This window comes from Stegodyphus dumicola, chromosome 9, assembly GCF_044657685.1.
Source record: "Stegodyphus dumicola isolate Sdum_Otavi_A_Nest chromosome 9, ASM4465768v1".
In the NCBI taxonomy this organism is placed as follows: Eukaryota; Metazoa; Arthropoda; class Arachnida; order Araneae; family Eresidae; genus Stegodyphus; species Stegodyphus dumicola.
This window is the reverse complement of record NC_140776.1, coordinates 160265456-160290409: the sequence shown is the minus strand read 5'-3', so window position 1 is coordinate 160290409 and position 24954 is coordinate 160265456. Positions and strand designations below refer to the sequence as shown.

The 24954-nt window shown below is 34.5% G+C and overlaps 1 protein-coding gene across 2 annotated transcripts in view; it reads left to right on the top strand.

The window, feature by feature from the left end:
• Positions 1-24337, top strand: part of LOC118184595 (uncharacterized) — a 366479-nt gene extending 342142 nt beyond the window's left edge. For both annotated transcript variants that reach the window (XM_085824279.1, XM_085824280.1), the window contains 2 exons: positions 7237-7357; positions 19380-24337. In XM_085824279.1, coding sequence (XP_085680405.1) covers positions 7255-7357; positions 19380-24142 — 4866 coding nt within the window. In that variant the 5' untranslated portion in view covers positions 7237-7254 and the 3' untranslated portion in view covers positions 24143-24337. The remainder of the gene's footprint in view (positions 1-7236; positions 7358-19379) is intronic.
• Positions 24338-24954: the final 617 nt, after the last annotated feature.

The window sequence follows — 24954 nt, the reverse complement described above, 5'->3', positions numbered from 1 at the left end:
CGTGAACCTAAGCATTTGGTTATTGTAATTATTCATTAAGTTTTTGTTATTGGCTTAAAAATTTAGATCTGAAAGTTAAGCGTGTATTTAAGATTAAGTTAAATCAGTTTTAAAACTTCGTTATTAAATGTCCGTGTTAAAAATGCGCGATATCGAATCCAAATAATGCAAAAAATAAATAAATAAGTAAAAATAAAACTAAAAGGATTTACCTCAAATTCTAGGTAAACATGATGTTATTACTACAGATATATCTTTCGCTTCCTACATACAAAATTATAATTCCCTACCCATATCTTCTTGAATTTCTGTCTCGATTTCTACGGTTATGTCCCACTTCAGTTTTTCCCATATCAGGCCTTTTTGTAAACCATCCCACTTCAGTCTCTTATTAAGCGGTGGTAAGAAATTCCCATTTCAGCCTATCCATTCATGTTCCTTGCTAAAGCGAAAATGCAATGGACATGACTGTAAAATATAAATCAAGCGATATTTCACAGTGGCTCTCCGCTTCATATTCAGACATTGTTGAGATACAACACTGATTTCACTGTTGTTGATATCTCATAAAATTAACGTGAACAAATTTTATGGATTACAAAAGACATGGTAAAACATGTGTTATCTTTTCGTCCAGTATCTTTTTTTCCCATCAAGAGCATTTTTGTGGTTTTCCCCATGTGTAACGTGTATTCGAGCCAGTTTCCCTTAGAAAGTCCTCCACGAAGGCATCCCTCCCTTTAGGCAGATATCCCTTGTGTGCTTTGTCATAATTGAATAATCCCAATCCCAATGCCATCAAGAGTGAAAGAATAAGGAGAGAGGCTGAAGTAATCCGACATTGATATTCTTACACCGAATATCTGCAAAAAAAAAAAAAAAAAAAAAGATCTGAAGTGATTCAATTTTTATTGCCATTTCCAAAATCCTGAAGTGAAAAAGGCTGAAATCGTTCATCACAGGCTTGATAACAGAATAAATTTTTAAAATTACTTAATAAGTTATTTCTGGAACGAAACGTTTTCTATAAATTTTATATTTCATGCGAGTTTTACTCTACTGAGCTCAGAATTTGGTAAATAAATTCGTCTAAAAGTCACCTAAGATTCTTGATTTAAAATTGATCAAATCAGAAACGTCAGCAAAAAGTCATAATGCCTCATGCAAAATAATGGTCCATCAAAAATCTAAGTGAGATAAGACTTTATAGACGAAACAAATCATAATAAAGATTAAACCTTTTTCAATAATAGCAATATCATATGTATAAGAATATCAATGTATAAGAATTCACCTCAAGTACGAGGATAATATTGGAAACGAAGAGAAACCACTGATATCAAGAAATGACTACAATCGAATGAATTTGGAATTGGGTATTTATTCTATTCAAAGCAAAAGCGACTATACCCATGTAATACAAATTCAATAATAATTCGAGCTGATTTGTAATTCTTTGTTTATAGGCAAGAATTTTTGACAGCAAAAATCTCTATGTTTGCATATTTATTTTCAGAAGTTTGGATATTTAATTTCAGGAAGGTTACGCATACTTAATTTCAGAGGAGTAACTTAAATATCAGTTACATGCTTTGGTTTGAAAGCTGAATTATGCAACGCTTTTCAACATAAATGTTGATAGTATCTATGCATAGATACATTCGGAAAAATCGTCTTCTAATTTTTCTAATTTTCTCGTAAATTTTTCCATTCATTCTTGATTTTCAAGAAAAACAAAGCATTTTCTGACGTTTTGCAGCAAAATAAAATAGAGCTCAATCAGATCGATTACCAAAATTCTAAAGAATACTTAAAATTTAATAAAAAAAAGCTATCACACTTTTCAATCTCCGCGAAATTTTTTAGAGTGATCAAAGATGTGTAAAAAAAACCGATCCAAAACGTGGCATTTGGAGTCGCTCGCATCTCTGAGAACAAGCCACAGATTGGCAAACGTAATGTATCTATAACTTACAGAATCGTTGTGCGATAAAGACGTACACGTAGTAGGTAGCATGCATGTCGTATGCTAGAGACTATTGCTTAACTTGTGTGATACAGAGCATAGGCATATTCAACATCCAACAAATAGTGTTGTGAAAGGATAAGTATATTATGCGATTAGCCAAAGAGCTCTTAATCATTAGGTGACACAAAAGCACCCAACTCGCGGCACGATTCCAAACACTTTTTTATATGATGTTTACTTTGCCGTAAAACTCCTTAGCTACAACTGTCCGAAAATACAAAATAAAATACGGCAAACTTTCGCAAGAATTTTCAGTCAGGTTGTAAAGTAGAACACAAAGTGGCACAAATTGGTTAGGGTTTGTACACTGGGAAAAAAAAAAAAAAAAAAAAAAAAAAAAAAAAGATAGTTCTGTATCTCCCGTTCTACTAGGCTTTCTACTGAACCGATTGAAGAAATTAAAACTACGTTTTTCGTTTAGGTATTTTAACACAAAATCCGACTTTTACTGAAATGACATGCCAATTGTTTTCCATATTTCAATCCTACGACTTATTTTATGCCTAAATATGTAAAAATGTATCTATAGAGTCGTTATGCGATAAGACGTACACGTAGTAGGTAGCATGCGTGTCGTATGCTAGAGACTATTGCTTAACTTGTGTAATACAGAGCATAAACATATTCGACCTCCAACAATTAGTGTTGTGAAAGGATAAGTATATTATGCGATTAGCCAAAGATCTCTTAATCATTAGGTGACACAAAAGCACCCAACTCGCGGCACGATTCCAAACACTTTCTACACTCATGTCCATAAATTAAGGATAATTCGGAGTCACGCGGAAATCGAACTCAAAAATAAATATATCACCTGTAAAATCACTGCACACATCTTCAAGAATCATATGCAAATTTCAGGAAGTGACCAGATGATACCGATGGTACGTCACAATGACGAGAGTGTAAGAGAGTGATATATAAGGAATACAGGCAAAGAAGTAAAATTGTTCGCAAGCGCTTTATAAGCATTTCAGTGCAATAACCGAATAATTATTACACAAACGACGCATTTCGATGACTTTTTACGTGGTAGAATTATCGGCCGTCTGGAATGTGGGCGTATCCAACTGAAAGTATCAGAAGAACTTAGAATTGCCCAGAGTGTCATCTTCAGGCTTTGGCAAGGATTCCAAGATGATGGTAATGTGAGTAGACGTTACAGCACAGGTCGACCCAGAGTTACAACGCCGAATGAGGACCGGTATTTGGCAGTTACTGCCAAAAGAAACAGGCGGAGCACAGCCTCAGACCTGTCTCGTCAGCTCTCTTCAGCCACTGGTACGAAAATTTCAAGGCAGATCGTGTACAGACGCGTAGGGCAGATTGGTCTATATGCTCGTAGACCTGTCAGATGCGTTCCACTTACTGCAACTCACTGTCGCCTGCGGTTAGCCTGGAGTAGAGAGCATGCATTGTGGACACTGCAACAGTGGGCTTGTGTGATGTTTTCCGACGAGTCCAGGTTTGACTTGCAGTCCGATTCTCACCGGACTTTCATATGGAGAGCTCCAGGGACCCGTTACCACCAAGAAAACATCATTGAACGACACCGTTGCGGTGGTGCAGGAGTGCTCGTTTGGGGTGGAATTATTCTGGGTTCCAGAACTGACCTGCATTTTCAAACTGGAACCATGACAAGCCAAATCTATCGGGACGTCATTCTGGAACAACATGTACGTTTGTTTCGGGGCGCCATGGGCGCACAATTTGTGTTTATGGATGACAACGCTCATCCTCACCGTGCAAACATCGTAAGCGAATGCCTTCAATCGGAGGATATCACCTGTATGTACCGGACAGCATTCTCACCGGACTTGAATCCAGTAGAGCACGTGTGGGACATGCTTGGCCGACGAGTTGCAGCCCGTCAACTTCCTCCTACATGTCTACCGGAACTTCGGAGAGCATTGCTTTTTGAGTGGTGTAATATCCCCCAAGATCAGATCGATAATTTGATACTCAGCATGCCTAGGCGTTGTACGGACTGTATTGCATCGTCTGGGAGACATACAATGTATTAACAATCACACCAACCATGTAATATTGGCTTTTTGCAAATAGGTGTTTTTTTTTTTTTTTTTTTTTTTTTTTTTTTTTTTTTTTTTTTTTGTAATTTGCTCCAGGGAGAAAAAATCGCTACTTTTTTTTATAATATCAAACATATAGCATCTTTTTTTGCTCTTTACCTTTTGTTTAATAAATAAGCTTTACAAATAAGTCAAATTTGTCTTGCTTCTAACTCTTCCTTTGCCTGATTTTGCATTATCCTTAATACATGGACATGAGTGTATATGATGTTTACTTTGCCGTAAAACTCTTTAGCTACAACTGTCCGAAAATACAAAATAAAATACGGCAAACTTTCGCAAGAATTTTCAGTAAGGTTTTAAAGTAGAACACAAAGTGGCACAAACTGGTTAGGGTTTGTACACTGGAAAAAAAAAAAAAAAAAGGTTAGTTCTGTATCTCCCGTTCTACTAGGCTTTCTACTGGGCCGATTGAAGAAATTCAAACTACGTTTTCGTATCTCGAAAGTGCGATTTAGGATATATATTAGATACATAGGTATTTTTAACACAAAATCCGACTTTTACTGAAATGACATGCCAATTGTTTTCCATATTTGAATCTTGCGACTCATTTTATGCCTAAATATTGAATTTTGTAAAATGTGATGCGAAATTTACGGAGAAATTCAAAAATATATCTTGGCGCATTTCTTTCATTTTGCGCCAAGAATAATTTACTTGGCGAAATTTTTAATTTACGGCAACCTGTTTTCCTTCTATATTGTGCAGGATAGAGAAAAAGTCACATCGTTCCTATTTTCAAATAATTTTAACAAAGTGCGTAAACCGCATTTGATGTTATTATCGCTTTTAACAAATATGCCAAATTTCAAAATGCGCCAATATGTAAATTGATATACATGACTCTTGGAAAATTTTGAATAAAAAAAACTCTAATTTCTTGAAGGTGTGCCTAGAAATACATCTACTTTAAGATGATGTTGAAAATGTAATCGGTTATAGTACAAAAATCTTTTCAAAAAATTTATAAAAAAATCTTTAAAAATACAAATTCTGAAAGTAAATCATAAAAAATATCGAATCATACTTAGCCTAAATTTCGAATTCTGGAAGGAGGAATCAAGTAAGTTTAAGAAACAAAGATTAATAAATATATATCAAATTCAATTAACATTGAGGAGCTAAAATTTTGAGAGCTAATTTTTAAAATAACTACCCGTGCGGTTTTTACAAAAGTTGGCAGTGTGGCATAATTTGAGTGGTAGAATCGAAATATCGAAAGCAATTGGCATGTCATTTCAGAAAAAGTCCGTTTTTGTGTCCAAATAACTATATTAAAGAGCAATACTATATATAAATACATGTCCTAATTTGCGCTTTCGAGACATGAAAAATGCAATGCGAATTTCGTCAATCTCCCCCGGGGGTCGACGTAGAGAACTCTGCTAACCTACTGGCTAGGATCTGTACCTAGGCAGTCTCGGCCACGGGGGTATAAAATTTCTGAACTTGGTGGTTCTGAAGGCCCTGGGAAAGGTCACTTATTGGCCGGCCTCGGGGTCTGGCATGTTCTGAGCGGTGTGCAACCGTAGCCGGAGGGCTAGTACCCCTCGGTTTGTTGGGTAACGGCACACTGCGACGGGTTCGCCCATGCGACTGGTAGGAACAATTGAAGACCAGTGCTGCCTGGTGTTATATCCAGGTGGTGCGCTGCTACCCTGGAAGGGTAATAGTGGAGGTTGAACCTCCACGAAGTGCCTAAAGGGGGAGTAGACCTGTAGTGCGATTTAGTTGACGGGGCGGAGAAGCCAAGAACCTTTTTGAATTTTGTCAATCATCCCAGTAAGAACGGGAGTTATCGAACTGTTCTTTTTTTTTTTTCGCAGTTTACATCAAATTTCAGATCAGGGCACTAGTAGTACCTCATTCTGACAATGTTTCCAACTTCGTAGGCCGATAATTTGTAGTTGCAAATGTTGTTGGCTGCTGTGTCTTTATTTGCCCTAATCTGGAAGGCAGATGTGACCGCGAAATGTTACATTTTGCTCCTGTTCTTTTATTGACGTATTTGATACCTATTCTATGTTTCGTAGGGACTGACGCTGGGAAGTCAGATAGCTTTATTTGTTATTGAAAAGTGGCATGAGCAATCAATCCGCAATCTTACGAAACGAATTATTGCTGATAAATGTCGATTATTCTAAAATAATTAAGCTTGTAAAAGGAATTTAAATACCATTTATATTAACATAAATTAATTCTGCAAAATTGGGGTGTAACGTGACAGGCCTCCTCGTGGTGAACCCTGGTTAAAGTTAAATCTGTCACAGGGTTGCCTTGCTTCCTTGTTCTTTTGAGCATTTTAATTTTATTACATGCTAAGAATCTTGCAGTGGAATGCCAGTTGCATTTTCCAGAATAAGAAGACCCAGATTATGAATGTCACTCATTCTCAAGAAAATTAATTATTTTTCATTGTCGAAGCTAGCCTGTCCTTAGAAGATTTATGTATATATTCATTTTCTGAATTTGATTTGCATTACACATATATCCATATGCGGAACGAACAAACCCAGAATTTTAAATTCGTGGCGTTATTTCGTCTTTTGACTGGGCACGATTGTTTGAATGCCAATCTTTTTAAAATTCGACTTAAAGAATCTTCAGATTGTACGTTTTGCAACCCTGGACAGTCCATGGATAAGGAGCATATTAAGGAATGCACTGCGCTGTTACCTTTTAATTCTACGATCTTTAAGTATTAGGAAGCAAGATCAAGACTAACGGCTTAGTGGCCAAATGTCTGGCATTTGTATAAATAAAATAAATAAATAAAAGAAATTCTGTAAAATTAAATACTTTTTAAATCTTCTCCATGTGCAACTAACTTACAATAGTCATGCCAGTTGGCTCTAAGAGCATATATGATGATATTGTCCAGTTATGTTCGTGAAACTGTCTTGATTATTTGAAGGTGTATGTTTTTAGAAATTCATAAGACCATTACAGTCTTTACGTATTACTAAAAATTTAATGTAATTTAGTAATTCAAGTGAGTCTTCTATGGCACATTCGAGTATACTGGGATAAATTAATAGCATATTAATAATAAATTGTAAAAATTATTGTTTCCAAAAGCGTTATTAATTACGAAATGAATTCTTTTATTTTCAGACTGGAAATCGATGAAAGATGGTGAACCTAAGCCTCTCCCTCCATACCATATACTTCATTTGTTGCGTACTGTTAATCTCCTGTGGCTACAACATAGATGCTTCTCTCTCAAGTCAAGATGGTAAATCGGGTTTTCTGCATTATATTTTCCATACTCTGTAACTATTAGTAGTATTTAACAACATTAAAATTCGTAATTATAATAAAAGAAGCTGTTGCTGTGGCTGTTTCTTATCCTTTTTATCAGAAAAAATCTCGATCAATTCCAAAAATTCATCATGACAGAGACGTAGGAAGCGCCTTTCACAGGCTACAGCTATTATTGGTGATAGTTTGACTTTTCTCTAGATTCCCAGTCCCAGTTTTCATTAGAGAGGACAAAACCCAGAGTCTTCTATCTCTCCTCCACTAGAACCGATTTCTCGAGAAGCTCTGTTCGACAGTATTCTAACTGTGCCCGTGCCACAAAGCCCTTACATATTTTTCATCTAACTAGAGTGTGGTCATAAAAAACGTCCCTGATATACAGTGGTGGCCAAAATTGCTGACACTTTTGGAAATTTTTATGTTTTTGAACTTTGTATGCTTATAGAAAATGTTACGTTTCGCAAAATGCAAACTTGTATATATCATTTTAAAGAGAATTTATTACTGAATTCAATACAAAACACAAAATTCAATTATTTGCAATACAAAAAAGTTATATGTACTTTAATATAAATAAAAACACAGTTATGAAGTGGTTTGTAATGTCTAGCTTTCCTGGCCAATCACTGTTCTTGTTCTGAGAACCAATCAAATGTTAGTAACTGCCAGTAGAAGCTGACATCATGTTTACACTTGACACAATTCAGCATTTTGCTTTGTTCTGTAGAAGGAGGACCTGTTTCTTATACACTGCAATTACAAGTAGGAATTTTTGTAAACATTTTTAATATTTTAATAGTCAAGAATTTTTTAATAGTCAAGAAGCAATGACATCAAATAAAAGAGTAGATTGGGCACCTAGAAAGAGATGTAATATTATTGTGTTATGAAAAAGTGGTCTTTCCTATACTGAAATTGCAAGACAGGTGGGTGATTCAGTGACTACATCTGGAGTCCGAAAGTTTTGTTTACGATATCAGGAGACAAATTCAATAAAAAACAAAAAAGGAAAAGGCCGAAAAAGGTGCACCACATCTATTGATGACAGAAGAATAAAAAGACTATGTCTCCAAGATAAAAAAGTGTCATCAGCGGCCATTAAAAGTGATCTGAATGATGTTGGTGTTTCTGTCAGTTCAAGAACAATCAGGAGAAGATTAAAAGATGTTGGACTGAGAGGTAGAATTCCACGAAAAAAGCCTTATCTTAATTTTCAGCAACGAAACAAAGACTACAGTGGACAACGGAACACATTAATTGGACAGATGATCAGTGGTCACAAGTTATATGGAGTGATGAAACTAAGATATCGTTATTCGGTAAAGATGGGCGAAAATATGTAAGAAGTAGAATAGGGGAAGAGCTACATCCTGACTGCATTCAAGCAACTGTGAAGAACCCAGTTAGTGTTATGATTTGGTCATGTATGTCAGCAGATGGTATTGGTCGCCTTCATGTCATCGATGGGACACTGAATGCCAGAAAATACATTGACACTATTCTAGAACCAAAACTTCTACCTTCCATCAGAGATCTCTTTTCCAACAATGCTTCGTTTATTTTTCAGCAGGATTCTGCTCCTTGCCACACGGCCAAAATATCGAAAGAGTGGTTTCGTACAAAGAGCATTAAATTGTTGTCTAGGCCAGGAAACAGTCCTGACCTCAGTCCTATCGAAAATTTGTGGCACCGTTTGAAAACTCTTGTCCGAATGAGGCGCCCATGAAATAAAAAGGAACTAATTGAGGCTATAATTGTTTCCCGGCATCATGTAATAACGAAAGAAGAGCTTAAAACTCTTGTCAGCTCAATGAAACGGGGATGTGAAGCTATAATCAAAAATAAAGGGTACCCTACTAAGTACTGATAACTCACTGCAATCATCACTATCTAATGTATATCGATAACTATTATCGTTTAACTTTTTTGTATTGCAAATAATTGAATTTTGTGTTTTGTATTGAATCCAGTAATAAATTCTCTTTAAAATGATATATACGAGTTTGCATTTTGTGAAACGTAACGTTTTCTATAAGCATACAAAGTTCAAAAACATAAAAATTTCCAAAAGTGTCCACAATTTTGGCCACCACTGTATGTACCCCTAGCGGCCTATCCGCTCAACCAATCGAAATTAAATTTCAGATTTTGTTTTCTGAAGACATGCGTTCAAGATTGTTATGATTTAAAACAATAGAGGTCTCTTATTTACGGTTACAGTGAACAAATTTACAGATTTTTGAATTGAAGTTTCCCCTTCCCTGCGTAAATTGATCAGCGCATTGAAAAACCATACATAGAACGATACACGTATACGAAAATTGACAGCCTAAAATATTTTCAAAGAACAGTATAGTAGAGGACCAATGACAACACAAGAGAGAGGAGAGGGAGAAACTTTTATTGGAATTACAAGTTTTCAACGGGCTTACATTCGCAGATGATAATGCATTGTATGCGAAAGATTAACTTCACCTTTTATGGCATCTTTCAGTTCTGGCAAATCTCATGGAGTGAGGGCGGATGATCGTGGTGGCCACAAAACAGCAATGTTGCGGGATATAACATTTATCTTCAAATTTGCGCACGATAAGAACTTGTTCGAATAAGTTTTTTTCTCTCTCCTCTCTTGTGTTGTCATAGGTCCTTTACAATGCTCTTATTTGCAAAAGATTTACGCCGGCAATTTTTGTCGTATATGTATCCTTCCACTGCCATCTATGATTTTTCTGTGCTGTGGTCAATTTCCACTGGAATAAAATGGGTATCCCCATTCAAAAATTTGTAAATTTTCTCACTGTAACCGTAACTGTGAGAGTTCTATTGTTTTTATATCATCTCAATTTCTAGCGCATACCTTCAAATATCAATATCGGAAATTTCGTTTCAATTGGTTGATCGGATAGGCTGCTAGAGATTCATATAACAGGGAAGTCTTTTTATGGCCACCCTGTATTTGAATTCTAACTAGTAATTCCCAGACTAGTTTAACATAGTGTTGCATTTTTCTTCTGACACTAGTTGTTACGTTATTTTCTTCATTCACGTTCGTACGGGGTTCGTAGATTTGGAGTGAATAACGACGACAGCACTTGATGGAATATCAAAACACACTTTATTTAGCCAATATTAATTAGGACAGCTCCAATAGCACGTTTACACAGTCGTCGAAGAACTACAATAAACACCCTGGAACAATCAGCGACACAGCCTTCAGGTTATCAGGCTATAACGGTGGAGACAGCTTCACTGCAAAGCACCAGAGTACAGCTTCCGACTCTGCTCAATCGTTCTCGGAACTCCACGTATTCTCGAGACTCTCTACGCTACAACTCGCGATGCACTCGACAACACACAGAGCGCAGCTCCCGACTCTTCGGTTCAGAAGTTCCCGGAGCTTAACACACACTCTCGACGATGCACTAACTCGCGATACACTAAAGACTCTCTCGATGCACTCGACGACCAACTCGGCGCTAGACTTCGAGACACTCGCTCGATAAATGACTATCAGCTCGCTAGACGAGGCACACAAACACACTGACTGCGGACCAGCAGGGTTTATATAGCTTTCGGCTTGTGTTCGAGAACATTCTGGGCTAAACCGGTAAAAATTCGTTCCAGAAGGTTCTCCATCTGTCCATGGCATATCGCCAATTTTGTCGCCAAATGGGCGATTTTTCGCCAAATGTGGCAACCCTGCTTTCCCCGTGCCATTTTATGGCAACCCTATAACTGCTTTGCGGGGAAGTTATTTTACCGTACCTGTACTTTTCGTAACAGTATCGAGATTGGGGTTGTGAAGAAGGGATTGATAAAATATCAATTCGAGATATCTTCAGCACAGCGTTAAGGTATAATATTAAAAAGCTAATAAAGTGCTACAATTTTTCGATAACTTATAGCTGAAATTTCAATTTTGTAAATGAACAACTTTTTTTATTATCATGAATTACTATAAATTTCTCAATTTCATTGCAATATTGCATTTAAAATTGTTTAGGTTTCTGGTTAAGTTTTTAAGTGCTTACAACATCCCCGTACATACACCAGAGTACTCAGTGATGACATGAGTACTCTGGTGTATGTATGGGGCTACGAAGTTTGCATTAGATGAGTTGGAAAGAGGTATCCCGGGATGCCTTGAAGATGGGCACTGAGGATATGAGCAGTATTTTTCCGGATAATCCCCATGAGATCTTTGTGTTACACAATCAATATTTCTAAAAGCCTTGAAATTTTGGAAACTCTGAAAATTACTTGTGAAGCTGTAGTAGAGAACCATCTTTGTATGTGGGAAAACAGTATTCATTGCGTAACGTAATATCTTTCGACACAAGTTTAAAAGAAGTTTCATTATTTCCGTTTTCATACGTTTCTAATACTTAACATTCATTGCATGGATGTTTATCAACTCAGATTTCTTTTACAGCTAATGTAAGACATTTAAGATAGTTACAGGCCACACACTTTATTTCCTAAATCATTCTTCCTGGTATAATTTTATTAGAAGCATTCAGCAATATAGAACAATTTTTGAAAATAAGATAATAATAGTAACTCTTTACATTCTATTGCATTGAACGGAATAGCAGTTAGCACAGGCTGACTACTAGTCTAAACTCACAAGATGCCGGTTCGAATTAAGCATAAGGCTTGGTTGCGTGTGTTTATTCTCATCCTTTTTCATGAATTAATATCAATTACCTTTCAGTGATACAGCCTCAACAATGTTCATGGTAATGAGGCAGTTAAATGACCAATGGTTTCAAACTTCCTATGAATGCATTAAGTTCCAAGTGTGTGGCCATTTAATATTTTTTTCAAAGGTTATATACTCCCAGTAGATTAAAAAGCCCAGTCAGAGATGTTTTAATTAATTAAGTTGCTTTAATTAAAGCTTTAATTCATTATGTTTTAATTAATTAAGTTGCTTTAATTAATGCTTTAATTCATTATGTTTTAATTAATTAAGTTGCTTTAATTAATGCTTTAATTCATTATGTTTTAGTTAATTAAGTTGCTTTAATTAATGCTTTAATTCATTATGTTTTAATTAATTAAGTATAAAAATTCGATACCCATATGAAAAAAATTCGTGATTTTGTTTTGAAGGACGTACAGTTCAGTGGTACATAGAAACGTTTGACTATCAGCCTATGCATATATTTAAACAAGTTATCAAGAGGAAACGTTTTGAAAGGTTTCGCGTCCTTATTAACAGAAATTAAAGCATTTCTCCTTGAAAAGGGTGTTTATTTTTTAGAAAATGGCCTAAGAGTGGATCCAAAAATTTTATTTCATGATAGAGGTTACGTCTCATCGAAATCAAATTAATCAAAAACTACAGGAGATAGGAAACACAATTTTTTTTTATGTCAGAAGAAGTTATTTCGTTTGAAAACAAACTATCTCTTTTTGCTCAAGATTTTGAAAGAGAAACTTTGATTCACTTTCAAAGCCTATTGAAACATCATCAAGAAAATAATTCCATTATTGACATTTGCTATTTCAAAACAACAGTTTTAAATATGAAAGAAGTTTTTCTCAGCAGATTTCAGGAATTAAGAAACAACAAAGTGACGTTTGCCTTTGTTAATAAGAACCTCTTTACACTACTGTAACAGAATTAAAATTTTCTCCCTTTAATATTGAAATAGGTAATTCTGAAATCCAGTTGCTGGATTTAAAAAACAAAGAATCATGGAACTCGAAATTTGAATGTCTTAGTGCTGATAGCCTTTGTTAATAAAAACCTCTTGACACTACTGTAACAGAATTAAAATTTTCTCCCTTTAATATTGACATAGGTAATTCTGAAATCCAGTTGCTGGATTTAAAAAACAAAGAATTATGGAACTCGAAATTTGAATGTCTTAGTGCTGATAGCCTTTGTTAATAAAAACCTCTTGACACTACTGTAACAGAATTAAAATTTTCTCCCTTTAATATTGAAATAGGTAATTCTGAAATCCAGTTGCTGGATTTAAAAAACAAAGAATTATGGAACTCGAAATTTGAATGTCTTAGTGCTGATAGCCTTTGTTAATAAAAACCTCTTGACACTACTGTAACAGAATTAAAATTTTCTCCTTTTAATATTGACATAGGTAATTCTGAAATCCAGTTGCTGGATTTAAAAAACAAAGAATTATGAAACTCGAAATTTGAATGTCTTAGTGCTGATAGCCTTTGTTAATAAAAACCTTTTTTTCTCCCTTTAATATTGACATAGGTAATTCTGAAATCAAGTTGCTGGATTTAAAAAACAAAGAATTATGGAACTCGAAATTTGAATGTCTTAGTGCTGATAGCCTTTGTTAATAAAAACCTCTTGACACTACTGTAACAGAATTAAAATTTTCTCCCTTTAATATTGACATAGGTAATTCTGAAATCCAGTTGCTGGATTTATAAAACAAAGAATTATGGAACTCGAAATTTGAATGTCTTAGTGCTGATAGCCTTTGTTAATATAAACCTCTTTACACTACTGTAACAGAATTAAAATTTTCTCCCTTTAATATTGAAATAGGTAATTCTGAAATCCAGTTGCTGGATTTAAAAAACAAAGAATCATGGAACTCGAAATTTGAATGTCTTAGTGCTGATAGCCTTTGTTAATAAAAACCTCTTGACACTACTGTAACAGAATTAAAATTTTCTCCCTTTAATATTGACATAGGTAATTCTGAAATCCAGTTGCTGGATTTAAAAAACAAAGAATTATGGAACTCGAAATTTGAATGTCTTAGTGCTGATAGCCTTTGTTAATAAAAACCTCTTGACACTACTGTAACAGAATTAAAATTTTCTCCCTTTAATATTGAAATAGGTAATTCTGAAATCCAGTTGCTGGATTTAAAAAACAAAGAATTATGGAACTCGAAATTTGAATGTCTTAGTGCTGATAGCCTTTGTTAATAAAAACCTCTTGACACTACTGTAACAGAATTAAAATTTTCTCCTTTTAATATTGACATAGGTAATTCTGAAATCCAGTTGCTGGATTTAAAAAACAAAGAATTATGAAACTCGAAATTTGAATGTCTTAGTGCTGATAGCCTTTGTTAATTAAAACCTCTTGACACTAATGTAACAGAATTAAAATTTTCTCCTTTTAATATTGACATAGGTAATTCTGAAATCCAGTTGCTGGATTTAAAAAACAAAGAATTATGAAACTCGAAATTTGAATGTCTTAGTGCTGATAGCCTTTGTTAATAAAAACCTTTTTTTCTCCCTTTAATATTGACATAGGTAATTCTGAAATCCAGTTGCTGGATTTATAAAACAAAGAATTATGGAACTCGAAATTTGAATGTCTTAGTGCTGATAGCCTTTGTTAATATAAACCTCTTTACACTACTGTAACGGAATTAAAATTTTCTCCCTTTAATATTGAAATAGGTAATTCTGAAATCCAGTTGCTGGATTTAAAAAACAAAGAATCATGGAACTCGAAATTTGAATGTCTTAGTGCTGATAGCCTTTGTTAATAAAAACCTCTTGACACTACTGTAACAGAATTAAAATTTTCTCCCTTTAATATTGAAATAGGTAATTCTGAAATCCAGTTGCTGGATTTAAAAACAAAGAATTATGGAACTCGAAATTTGAATGTCTTAGTGCTGATAGCCTTTGTTAATAAAAACCTCTTGACACTACTGTAACAGAATTAAAATTTTCTCCCTTTAATATTGACATAGGTAATTCTGAAATCCAGTTGCTGGATTTAAAAAACAAAGAATTATGGAACTCGAAATTTGAATGTCTTAGTGCTGATAGCCTTTGTTAATAAAAACCTCTTGACACTACTGTAACAGAATTAAAATTTTCTCCCTTTAATATTGAAATAGGTAATTCTGAAATCCAGTTGCTGGATTTAAAAAACAAAGAATTATGGAACTCGAAATTTGAATGTCTTAGTGCTGATAGCCTTTGTTAATAAAAACCTCTTGACACTACTGTAACAGAATTAAAATTTTCTCCTTTTAATATTGACATAGGTAATTCTGAAATCCAGTTGCTGGATTTAAAAAACAAAGAATTATGAAACTCGAAATTTGAATGTCTTAGTGCTGATAGCCTTTGTTAATAAAAACCTCTTGACACTACTGTAACAGAATTAAAATTACATAGGTAATTCTGAAATCCAGTTGCTGGATTTAAAAAACAAAGAATTATGGAACTGGAAATTTGAATGTCTTAGTGCTGATAGCCTTTGTTAATTAAAACCTCTTGACACTAATGTAACAGAATTAAAATTTTCTCCCTTTAATATTGAAATAGGTAATTCTGAAATCCAGTTGCTGGATTTAAAAAACAAAGAATTATGGAACTCGAAATTTGAGCGTCTTAGTGCTGATAGCCTTTGTTAATAAAAACCTCTTTACACTACTGTAACAGAATTAAAATTTTCTCCCTTTAATATTGACATAGGTAATTCTGAAATCCAGCTGCTGGAGATTTAAAAAACAAAGAATTATGGAACTCGAAATTTGAACGTCTTAGTGCTGATATAGAAGCATTGGAAAAACACAAATGTGAGTTTAGCTCACAGCGCAAGTGATCTGCTTTGAAAGACATGGAGAAAGAAGATATGATGACTTTTAAACACATGGAATAGTATTCCTGACTGGTAGCCAGCTGAAAAAACTAGCGTTTGCTGTTCTTTCCTTATTCGGGTCTGCGTATTCATGCGAACAATCATTTTCATGCATGAATCTTATTAAGAGTAAATTAAGAAGTCGTCTTATTGATGAGAACTTGTAATAATACTTAAAATTAAAAACAACAACATCCAAACCAGAGTTAGATGATCTTTCCAAGCAGATGCAAGCCATTGTTCACTTTACTGTTTGTTCGTCATTGTGATGATTTTACTTTTTGGGTACCTTACAATTTTATTTTATCAATAAATAGTACCGTTGTTAAATGTAATATCAAGTTTTATTCTACATTCCTATAAACTAGTTTAACTAAGACTTTAAAATTTAAGTATTACATTAATTTTAGAGAGAGTTGTGGAGTGAAAAAAAGATGTAGTGTTGAGAATTGAGAAAGATATGTTTAAGATGGTTTGACATATAGATAGGACGAACAAAAGAAGATATACGAAACGTGTATGCAAGACAAGGGCGGAAGAGGGTCGACCTCAGAGAACGTACGTTGATCAGATCAAACACATTCTCAGTAAAAGATAGCGTGATAGCGTAAGAGTTCCCTCTGAGCGGCCAGGGTTTTCGCTAAGAAGGCACAAATTTCCCAAAACTACTATGAGAACAATTTATTTTTTTTATTTTAATGTAAAAACTTTCCTGGCATTACATACCTGGATTTGTGTACTTTTGATATATTGCCTTAATTTCTTTCACATATTTTAATAGGCACGTATATATACGTTCTTACAGATATCACAAAAAATATTCTACGCCGTATATATACGGCCTTGCCGCATAGAGGGTTAAGTGCATAACAATACACCTACCTATATGGTTTAAGTTTAAAAAAATGTGGCTCTAAAAAGAGATTTTAATCTTTGAACTGCTGATAATTGACTCTGTTGACTAATGAGTTTGCCGACCATTATGCTAGCATATTTGAAAAAAGTAAATTCTTCTTATTATTTCATTTTTCATTATTATTTACACTGTTTTTGCTTTTATTTTTTGTACTTTTTATGCATCTGTTCGCTGTTGATTTCAATGGTGTTTTAATTTACTTATTCACAGTGTTTACTGCTTATGCAAACATTTTTATTATTATAATAACTTGATGCAGGTTGAATACGTAATGCATTTATTGTTTTTTCAATATTACCACCAGTTGTTACAGCTTTCAATGTATTATTGGGTTATATTTAGAATTTTTTATATTACATCATGTATTATATCAATTTATCTATTTGCCTCTCTATATACATACATGCATATATATATTTATATATTATAATGATAATAAATGTTTAACTTACGAAACGCAAAATTCAAATTAAAGAAAGATTTACGGAACGCATTACTTGCGCAGCTCAGCAGTTTATTATATATATATGGTCATTAAAATGTTATTGATACTTGAAATCTGAAATGAGAAATAAGTTAAAATTTCAAAACATAAGGCATACTTAATTAAAATCTTATAATCCCTCCATTTATCCAACTAATTGTATCTTTTCGAATTTTGACCTCGAATCCAAGCGATGTTGGATTCATAGCAAAAATATACCTATCCAGGTATGTTCAAGGCAAAAATATGTAAGCAGTCTATGAGCTAGCCATACACAATGAGAAAATCCAAAGACCTGTAACAAAAGCAGTAGAGTGCCTGACAGAAAAAAATGTCCCACCTTGGAAGAATAGTTAAAAATAAACCGAACTTTGTACACGATCAAACACTTAACAAATGGTTTAATGTTCAACGACGTAAAAAAATAAGACATTTAGATATACAAGACATTAATAAGATGTTTGAGCCCTATTCGTCAACCCGACATTCCATAGTACCAGTGAGTTTCAGAAGGATGTCTTGTGGTATCATGAACCACGCGTTCTTCATGTTACCACACTGTTCATCTTCGTTTCGGGGAGGAAGGTTTCATCTTCGTTTATTCAACCGACACCTAATTATGTCCGACAAATGCTCGATTAGAGTGGGATCGGAGTCTTGAACTGGCCAAGGGAAAGATTGCCCACTTGAGCATTCCAAGTAACCGAAAAGGGATTTGAAGAATGAATGACTAACATATGCCGTTTTCAAAAATAAGTAAATAAATAACCGTATGGTTATCTCTCAAAAAAGAGGCATTTAGGATGCCCTGAAAATACAGAAGATTGAACTGCAGCACATCGTTAACATAGCGGCGTTCCGCTAATGTGTCTGTAATGCGCACTAGAGATGAACGACTGTTAGTGCTAACATTTCTGTGAACTAATAATATTATTTTTCAAAGACAGGCCGGCTGTCATTCTAAAATGGTATACGCGGTTGTTAGCTCATCATGTGGTGACACCATTCCAAATGCTCACGGCGATAATTACGCGCATCGATACTGCAACAGCAGGAAAAACTCTGTACGCTTCACAAATTATCTTCTATTGAGAACAGTGGTTCAGTGTTGAGGACAGTGGACTAAGTGTATGTAGCGCTTAGTGCGTCTGATGCCGTTTTCGAGGAAGCCCCTCATGAATTCGTTCGTTTGCTGATGCTGGGTACGACGACGTCTAAAATGGATTATATTGTCTTCTTTATTCACCAGACTCAGAAACAGCAGCAATGATGATACCTAAATTAATGGGTTCGTGCGCTGTTTGTATGTTGATATCCCGCAGCATGCTAAGCGTGTGATTGGCTTGCCATTTCAATTACTTACATACTTTGTACATATGCACTCCCATAGAAATTCACATGTCAGTGCGTAGGCTCTTCCCGGTGTGACATTTTCTTTGTCAAGTAGTGTATTTTGTAATAGTGTATGTAATCCGTAGCATCCCAAAGAAGTGAATTTGTTCACATCCCCAAAGAAGTTGTTAATTTTTTAAGATTAAATTTGTTAGACATGTATATTTTTTTTCCTTACACCTCTTTCCTCCAACAATGTGAATTATTTTCCAAAAGTATTTTTTTCTTACGAAGAAGACAATAACCTGTCTATAGAAGTACACTCGACAAATATTTATTGAAATTAACAGCAAACCTCAAGGTGAATTTTGCCGTTTATTCAATATCTGCTTGATGCTGGTATAACATAACACAGCATAGGATTATTTTAAAATTAATTCATGGGCATTATTATATTTTTGAAGAACTAGTTTATATAGAGATAGTAGGTTTATTCTTTAAAAATGGTGTGTTTACATAAAAAAGTGTTTTTCTACAGCAACTGAAACAGTAAGCAAAAAGAAATAAACAATTTTCTTTCATTTTCAGAATTAAATGTAAATTTTAAAAGTATCTTTCTGTACCTATGTATTCTTTCTTTTTTTTTTTTTTTTCAGTTTCTGAAATGGGACAAACGACAGACGAGGATTCAGAAAATAATAAGACACCATCCTTGAGCTCAACGCCCCACGTAGACAAAAGTGAAAACCTAAGATTTCCATTGACTCGTAACAGAAGAAGTAACAATAATTTAGAAAATAACGCAGCGCTTGGCTCTGTGTTTCAATACAATGATCAAATCATGAGAAATCTTCTAAAAACCCAAGCACCAAAACCTTTAAGTTATGCACGCTCTCATTTCTTTTTAAACTTATTAAAGCCACTAAACAGAAGGACGGTTAGATACAGTGGATGGGACGATCATTCGGTAATGCATTTTGGAAAAAGGTCTCCAATGTATGATGAATACGAAGATCTATTTATGAAAAGGGATCCATATCCTTTTTCAGATCATTCTGTCATGCATTTCGGAAAAAGATTTCAATCTGAAAGCGATGCACAAAATTTTGATGAAAAACGGTCACCATATTCATGGTCAGAGCATCAAGTTATGCACTTTGGAAAAAGGTCTGTAGAAAGTGATAAAGATACAGACATTGAGGAGGAAGCGAATGAATTACCGATCGAATCTTCTGCTGTGCAATCACATAAACAAGAAGAAAGCGAGGATAGCACGCACAGGTTAAAAGATGACAACAGTTTTCTATTTGACAAACGAAATGAACCATGGCATAGAGTTATGAATTTTGGAAAAAAATCTGACAATTTTTTAAGCGATCCTAGTAATATATATTTTGATGAGCAAGATAGCATGATGGACACTGACAGCATAGTAAACATTGATAGAAAGGCAGAAAACTTATGGGATCACAGTACGATGCATTTTGGAAAGAAAAATTATCCATGGCATAGCATAATGAGCTTTGGAAAAAAGTCTGAAAATCCATGGGATCATAGTACTTTGCACTTTGGAAAGAGAGATGAATATGGTCCTTGGCATAGTATGATGAACTTTGGGAAAAAATCTGAAAATCTGTGGGATCACAATACTATGCATTTTGGAAAAAGAAATGAAATGGATCCTTGGCACAGTATGATGAATTTTGGTAAAAAGTCTGATAACTTCTGGGATCACAATACCATGCACTTTGGGAAAAGGTACGGAACTGATACTTGGCATAGTATGATGAATTTTGGAAAAAAGTCTGAAAATCCATGGGACCACAATACTATGCATTTTGGTAAACGAGAAGTGGATGATCCGTGGCATAATATGATGAGCTTTGGCAAAAGATCTGACATTCTTTGGGATCACAACACTATGCATTTTGGTAAAAAGGATGCAAGTGATCCATGGCATACCATAATAAACTTCGACAAAAAATCTGGAAATCCATGGGATCAACACAGTACGCTGCACTTTGGGAAACGAGATGATGCAGATCATTGGCATAATATGATGAACTTTGGTAAAAAATCGGAATCCCCGTGGAATAATCATAATACCATGCATTTTGGAAAAAGAGATGTTGATGATCCTTGGCATAGCATGATGAGTTTTGGCAAAAAATCTGAATCTCCATGGAATAGCCATGATACTATGCATTTTGGGAAAAGAGATGTTGATGATCCTTGGCACAGCATGATGAGTTTTGGTAAAAAATCTGAATCTCCATGGAATAATCATGATACCATGCATTTCGGAAAAAGAAATGCTGAAGATCCTTGGCATAGTATGATGAGTTTTGGAAAAAAGTCAAATGACCTAACAGATATTCTTGACACGCATACTTATGAAAAGAGAGCAGCGCCTTGGGAAAGTCACCACACAATGCATTTTGGAAAGAGATCAAACGGAAGCGTTACTCAGTATTCTTCACAAGACGATGCCTTAATGCACTATCCCTACAAGCACAGAGAAAAGCGATCTGTAAAAGAAATAAATAATCAAAATACGGAACAGTCGGACAAAAGAGCTGATCCGTGGGAAAATCATAACACTATGCATTTTGGTAAGAAAACTGATTCTTGGGATTATCATAACACATTACATTTCGGAAAAAAATCAAATTACAGCGAAGATAGTTCTCCAAAAGTATTAGAAGAATTATGGAAAGAACCATGGGAGAATCAGCAAGCACAACTAGAGAAAAAATATTATCCGTGGGAAAACCATAATACCATGCATTTTGGAAAACGGTTTGACGAATCGTGGGCAAATCATAACACGTTGCATTTTGGAAAAAAATTAGATCCATGGGAAAGTCACAATACAATGCACTTTGGAAAGAAATCTGAACCATGGGAAAATCATAACACGATGCATTTTGGTAAGAAATCGGATCCATGGGGAAGTCACGATACTATGCATTTCGAGAAGAAATTAACTCCATGGGAAAGTCATAATACAATGCACTTTGGAAAAAAATCAGATCCATGGGAAAGTCACAATACTATGCATTTCGGAAAGAAATCATCTCCATGGGAAAGTCATACTACAATGCACTTTGGAAAAAAATCAGATCCATGGGAAAATCACAACACACTGCATTTTGGAAAGAAATCCGAACCGTGGGAAAATCATAACACAATGCATTTTGGTAAGAAATCAGATCCATGGGAAAATCACAATACGATGCATTTTGGAAAGAAATCCGAACCGTGGGAAAATCATAATACAATGCACTTTGGAAAAAAATCCGAACCGTGGGGAAATCATAACACAATGCACTTTGGGAAAAAATCAGATCCATGGGAAAATCACAATACTTTACATTTTGGAAAAAAATCCGAACCATGGGAAAATCATAACACAATGCATTTTGGTAAGAAATCAGATCCATGGGAAAATCACAATACAATGCATTTTGGAAAGAAATTCGATCCTTGGGAAAATCATAACACAATGCATTTTGGAAAGAGATTTGACAGTACTGAACAGAATACACTGGTACCTGAAGTTCATGAAGTTGAATTACAGAATAATTTTACCAAAGAAACTGTTGCCAAATCTGATAACATAAAACTACCAAACCAAACTCCTTTACTTGAAAATGGTTTTGATGGTAAAGTCTTGGCTATAAAAAAAAGATCAATAAAAAAGCCCACAAATAGTATAAGCACAGAAAACAAAAAACGTGAGAATACTACTATGAAAAATATTAAGGAATTTACCAGTAGACCACCTTTAGTCTCAAAGGCTCTCCATACTAAGACATCTATCTTATCACAAACACCTATAAATTCGGATCAAAACGGCAGCAAATTAAGTGAAGATTATCAAAAAGACGAAAACCTTATTTCAAAAGGGCTTGAATTAAATGATACTACGGAGAGAATGTGGCATAATGAAATGAAAGATAAGAAAACCGATGTAATTTATAAAGGAAATGAAGTTCATGTTAATAAACGATCTGTTGAATCTAATACACAACAAAATAACAACAAATATGATTCTACGATCGAAAAACAAAATCAGGATTTTGAAATATTTGAAGAATATCCAGGCGACGAACCACCGGACGCGGTTTTGCATTTTGGAAAAAGATCTGCGGATTATGGTAAAGAAGAAAATATCAAAAGATCCGAAAATTCGTGGGATGTTAATTCTGATATGAACTTTGCGAAGCGATCAGAAGATCCATGGGGAAGCCATAACACAATGCATTTCGGGAAGAAATCCGATCCCTGGGAAAATCACAGCACACTTCATTTCGGAAAAAAATTCGATCCTTGGGAAAATCACGGTACTCTGCATTTTGGGAAAAAATCGGATCCTTGGGAAAGCCATGGAACTTTACATTTTGGTAAAAAGTCTGATGCTTGGGAAAATCACAGCACCTTGCATTTCGGAAAGAAATCAAGTCCTTTTGGGGAGCATGATACATTGCATTTTGGAAAGAGAATCAATCCATGGGAAGATCACAGCACTATGCATTTCGGCAAAAGGTCTGAAAATGGTAAATTGCCACAAAGTGAAGTTGTACTGAGCACCGGCGAGCAAAAGAAATTAAACGAAAATAAAGAAAATTATGTTTCGAATGATTTAGAACTGCCTAATCAGGCCCGAATAATAAATAAGTTGAAAGAACTAATATCTTTGCATGACATTCCACCGCAACTAAAGTCAGATACTCAAATACTCTCTTTCCTGGAAAATTCATTAGAAAAAACTAAGTTGGATGACCTCGGCAAAGACTTTCAGTTACAACCAAATTCGAATGATGTTATACAATCTTTACTAAAAGAGGAAAATTTGGATGGCCTCTCAAAAGAACGCGAGCTTTTAAAAGAATATTTCAAGCAGCTAGATCTTGATGAACCGCAGGTTAATGAAATAGTGAATCAATATATTAAAAGTAAAGAATCAGGCTCTCCTGTATTGAGCAAAGATGATCAAGACGTTAGCGAAGACAGCAGTTTACATTTTCTTTATAAATGGTTATTAGACAAGGCTGTGTCGGTGTACAAAGACGATGCTGAAGAAGATAAATTTGGAGACGTTTCTAAGGCATACCAAGAACCAAACAGCTATATAATACTTCCATACGCACCAAGACGAGAATTACTAAATGATAACGGTGTTTCGAATGGTTCTTTCAAGATGAAAAGAAAATTTGCGAGAGAACCTGAATACAAACGTTACTGGGCACCTTTCCAAGGACCCAAATCAATTGTATATCCTCATGCATGGTTTGCATCTCAGATACGAAGGTCAGTTCTTCCGACAAATATCATTGTCCCTAGAAGTTATGAGACTAGAATGACAGAGAAGAAAGAAGATCCAGTGAATTCTTTTATGCATTTCGGTAGACGTTAAATTTTTTGTTAACAACTTCAGATATCTATTCCTATAAACCAAATTTAACAAAAATATCTTTATTGCCTCAGGCAGAGCATACGTGGCATGATGTCGAACAAAATAATTAAATATATATTTCGAACAAAATTTATGATAGTGTACATTTAACTAATGACATATCAATAAATACCAACGACAAGGTTTCTTTCTTCATTTTTTAATATTGTTTTTTTTCTCTTTATTTAATGATATGTTAGGAATATTATATAGCTTTCTAATTTTGTTTTGTTTCTACTCAGTCTCAATTAAGTAAAACTAACCTTTTAATGTCTTTGCTCAAAGAGTAATAATGTTAAAAGTGAATGTTAATGAAGAAGACAAACGTATGGTTTTTCAGTGAGACAAATATACAATCAATTAATCATCTTTTATTTGTATGTAATGCTCACTAAAAACATTGCAGGCCAGAAACATGATCTTCTACATAATTATATATGTTAAACACTATCATAAATATTGCAATATTAGGTTTAAAAGTTAACAGTTATCTTATATTCGTTTTCCGAAACAAGACTGTCGTATTTCCGATACATATATATAAGGCATATACATAGTGCTTCATTCTTTTCCATAAGAAGAGAAGCGGCATGTGTTTCAGAAGGCAGCCTTTCCACAACAGTATCTTATTTTTTTTTTAAGGAATCTTTGGGGGGGGGACTATACACGAGAAATCTGTCATGTTTAGTGGCTGATAGCGAAATAAAATAGTCTTTTCATCAATACAAACAACATACATAAAAATGCATATTAAAAGGGGAGAATGTTTTTTA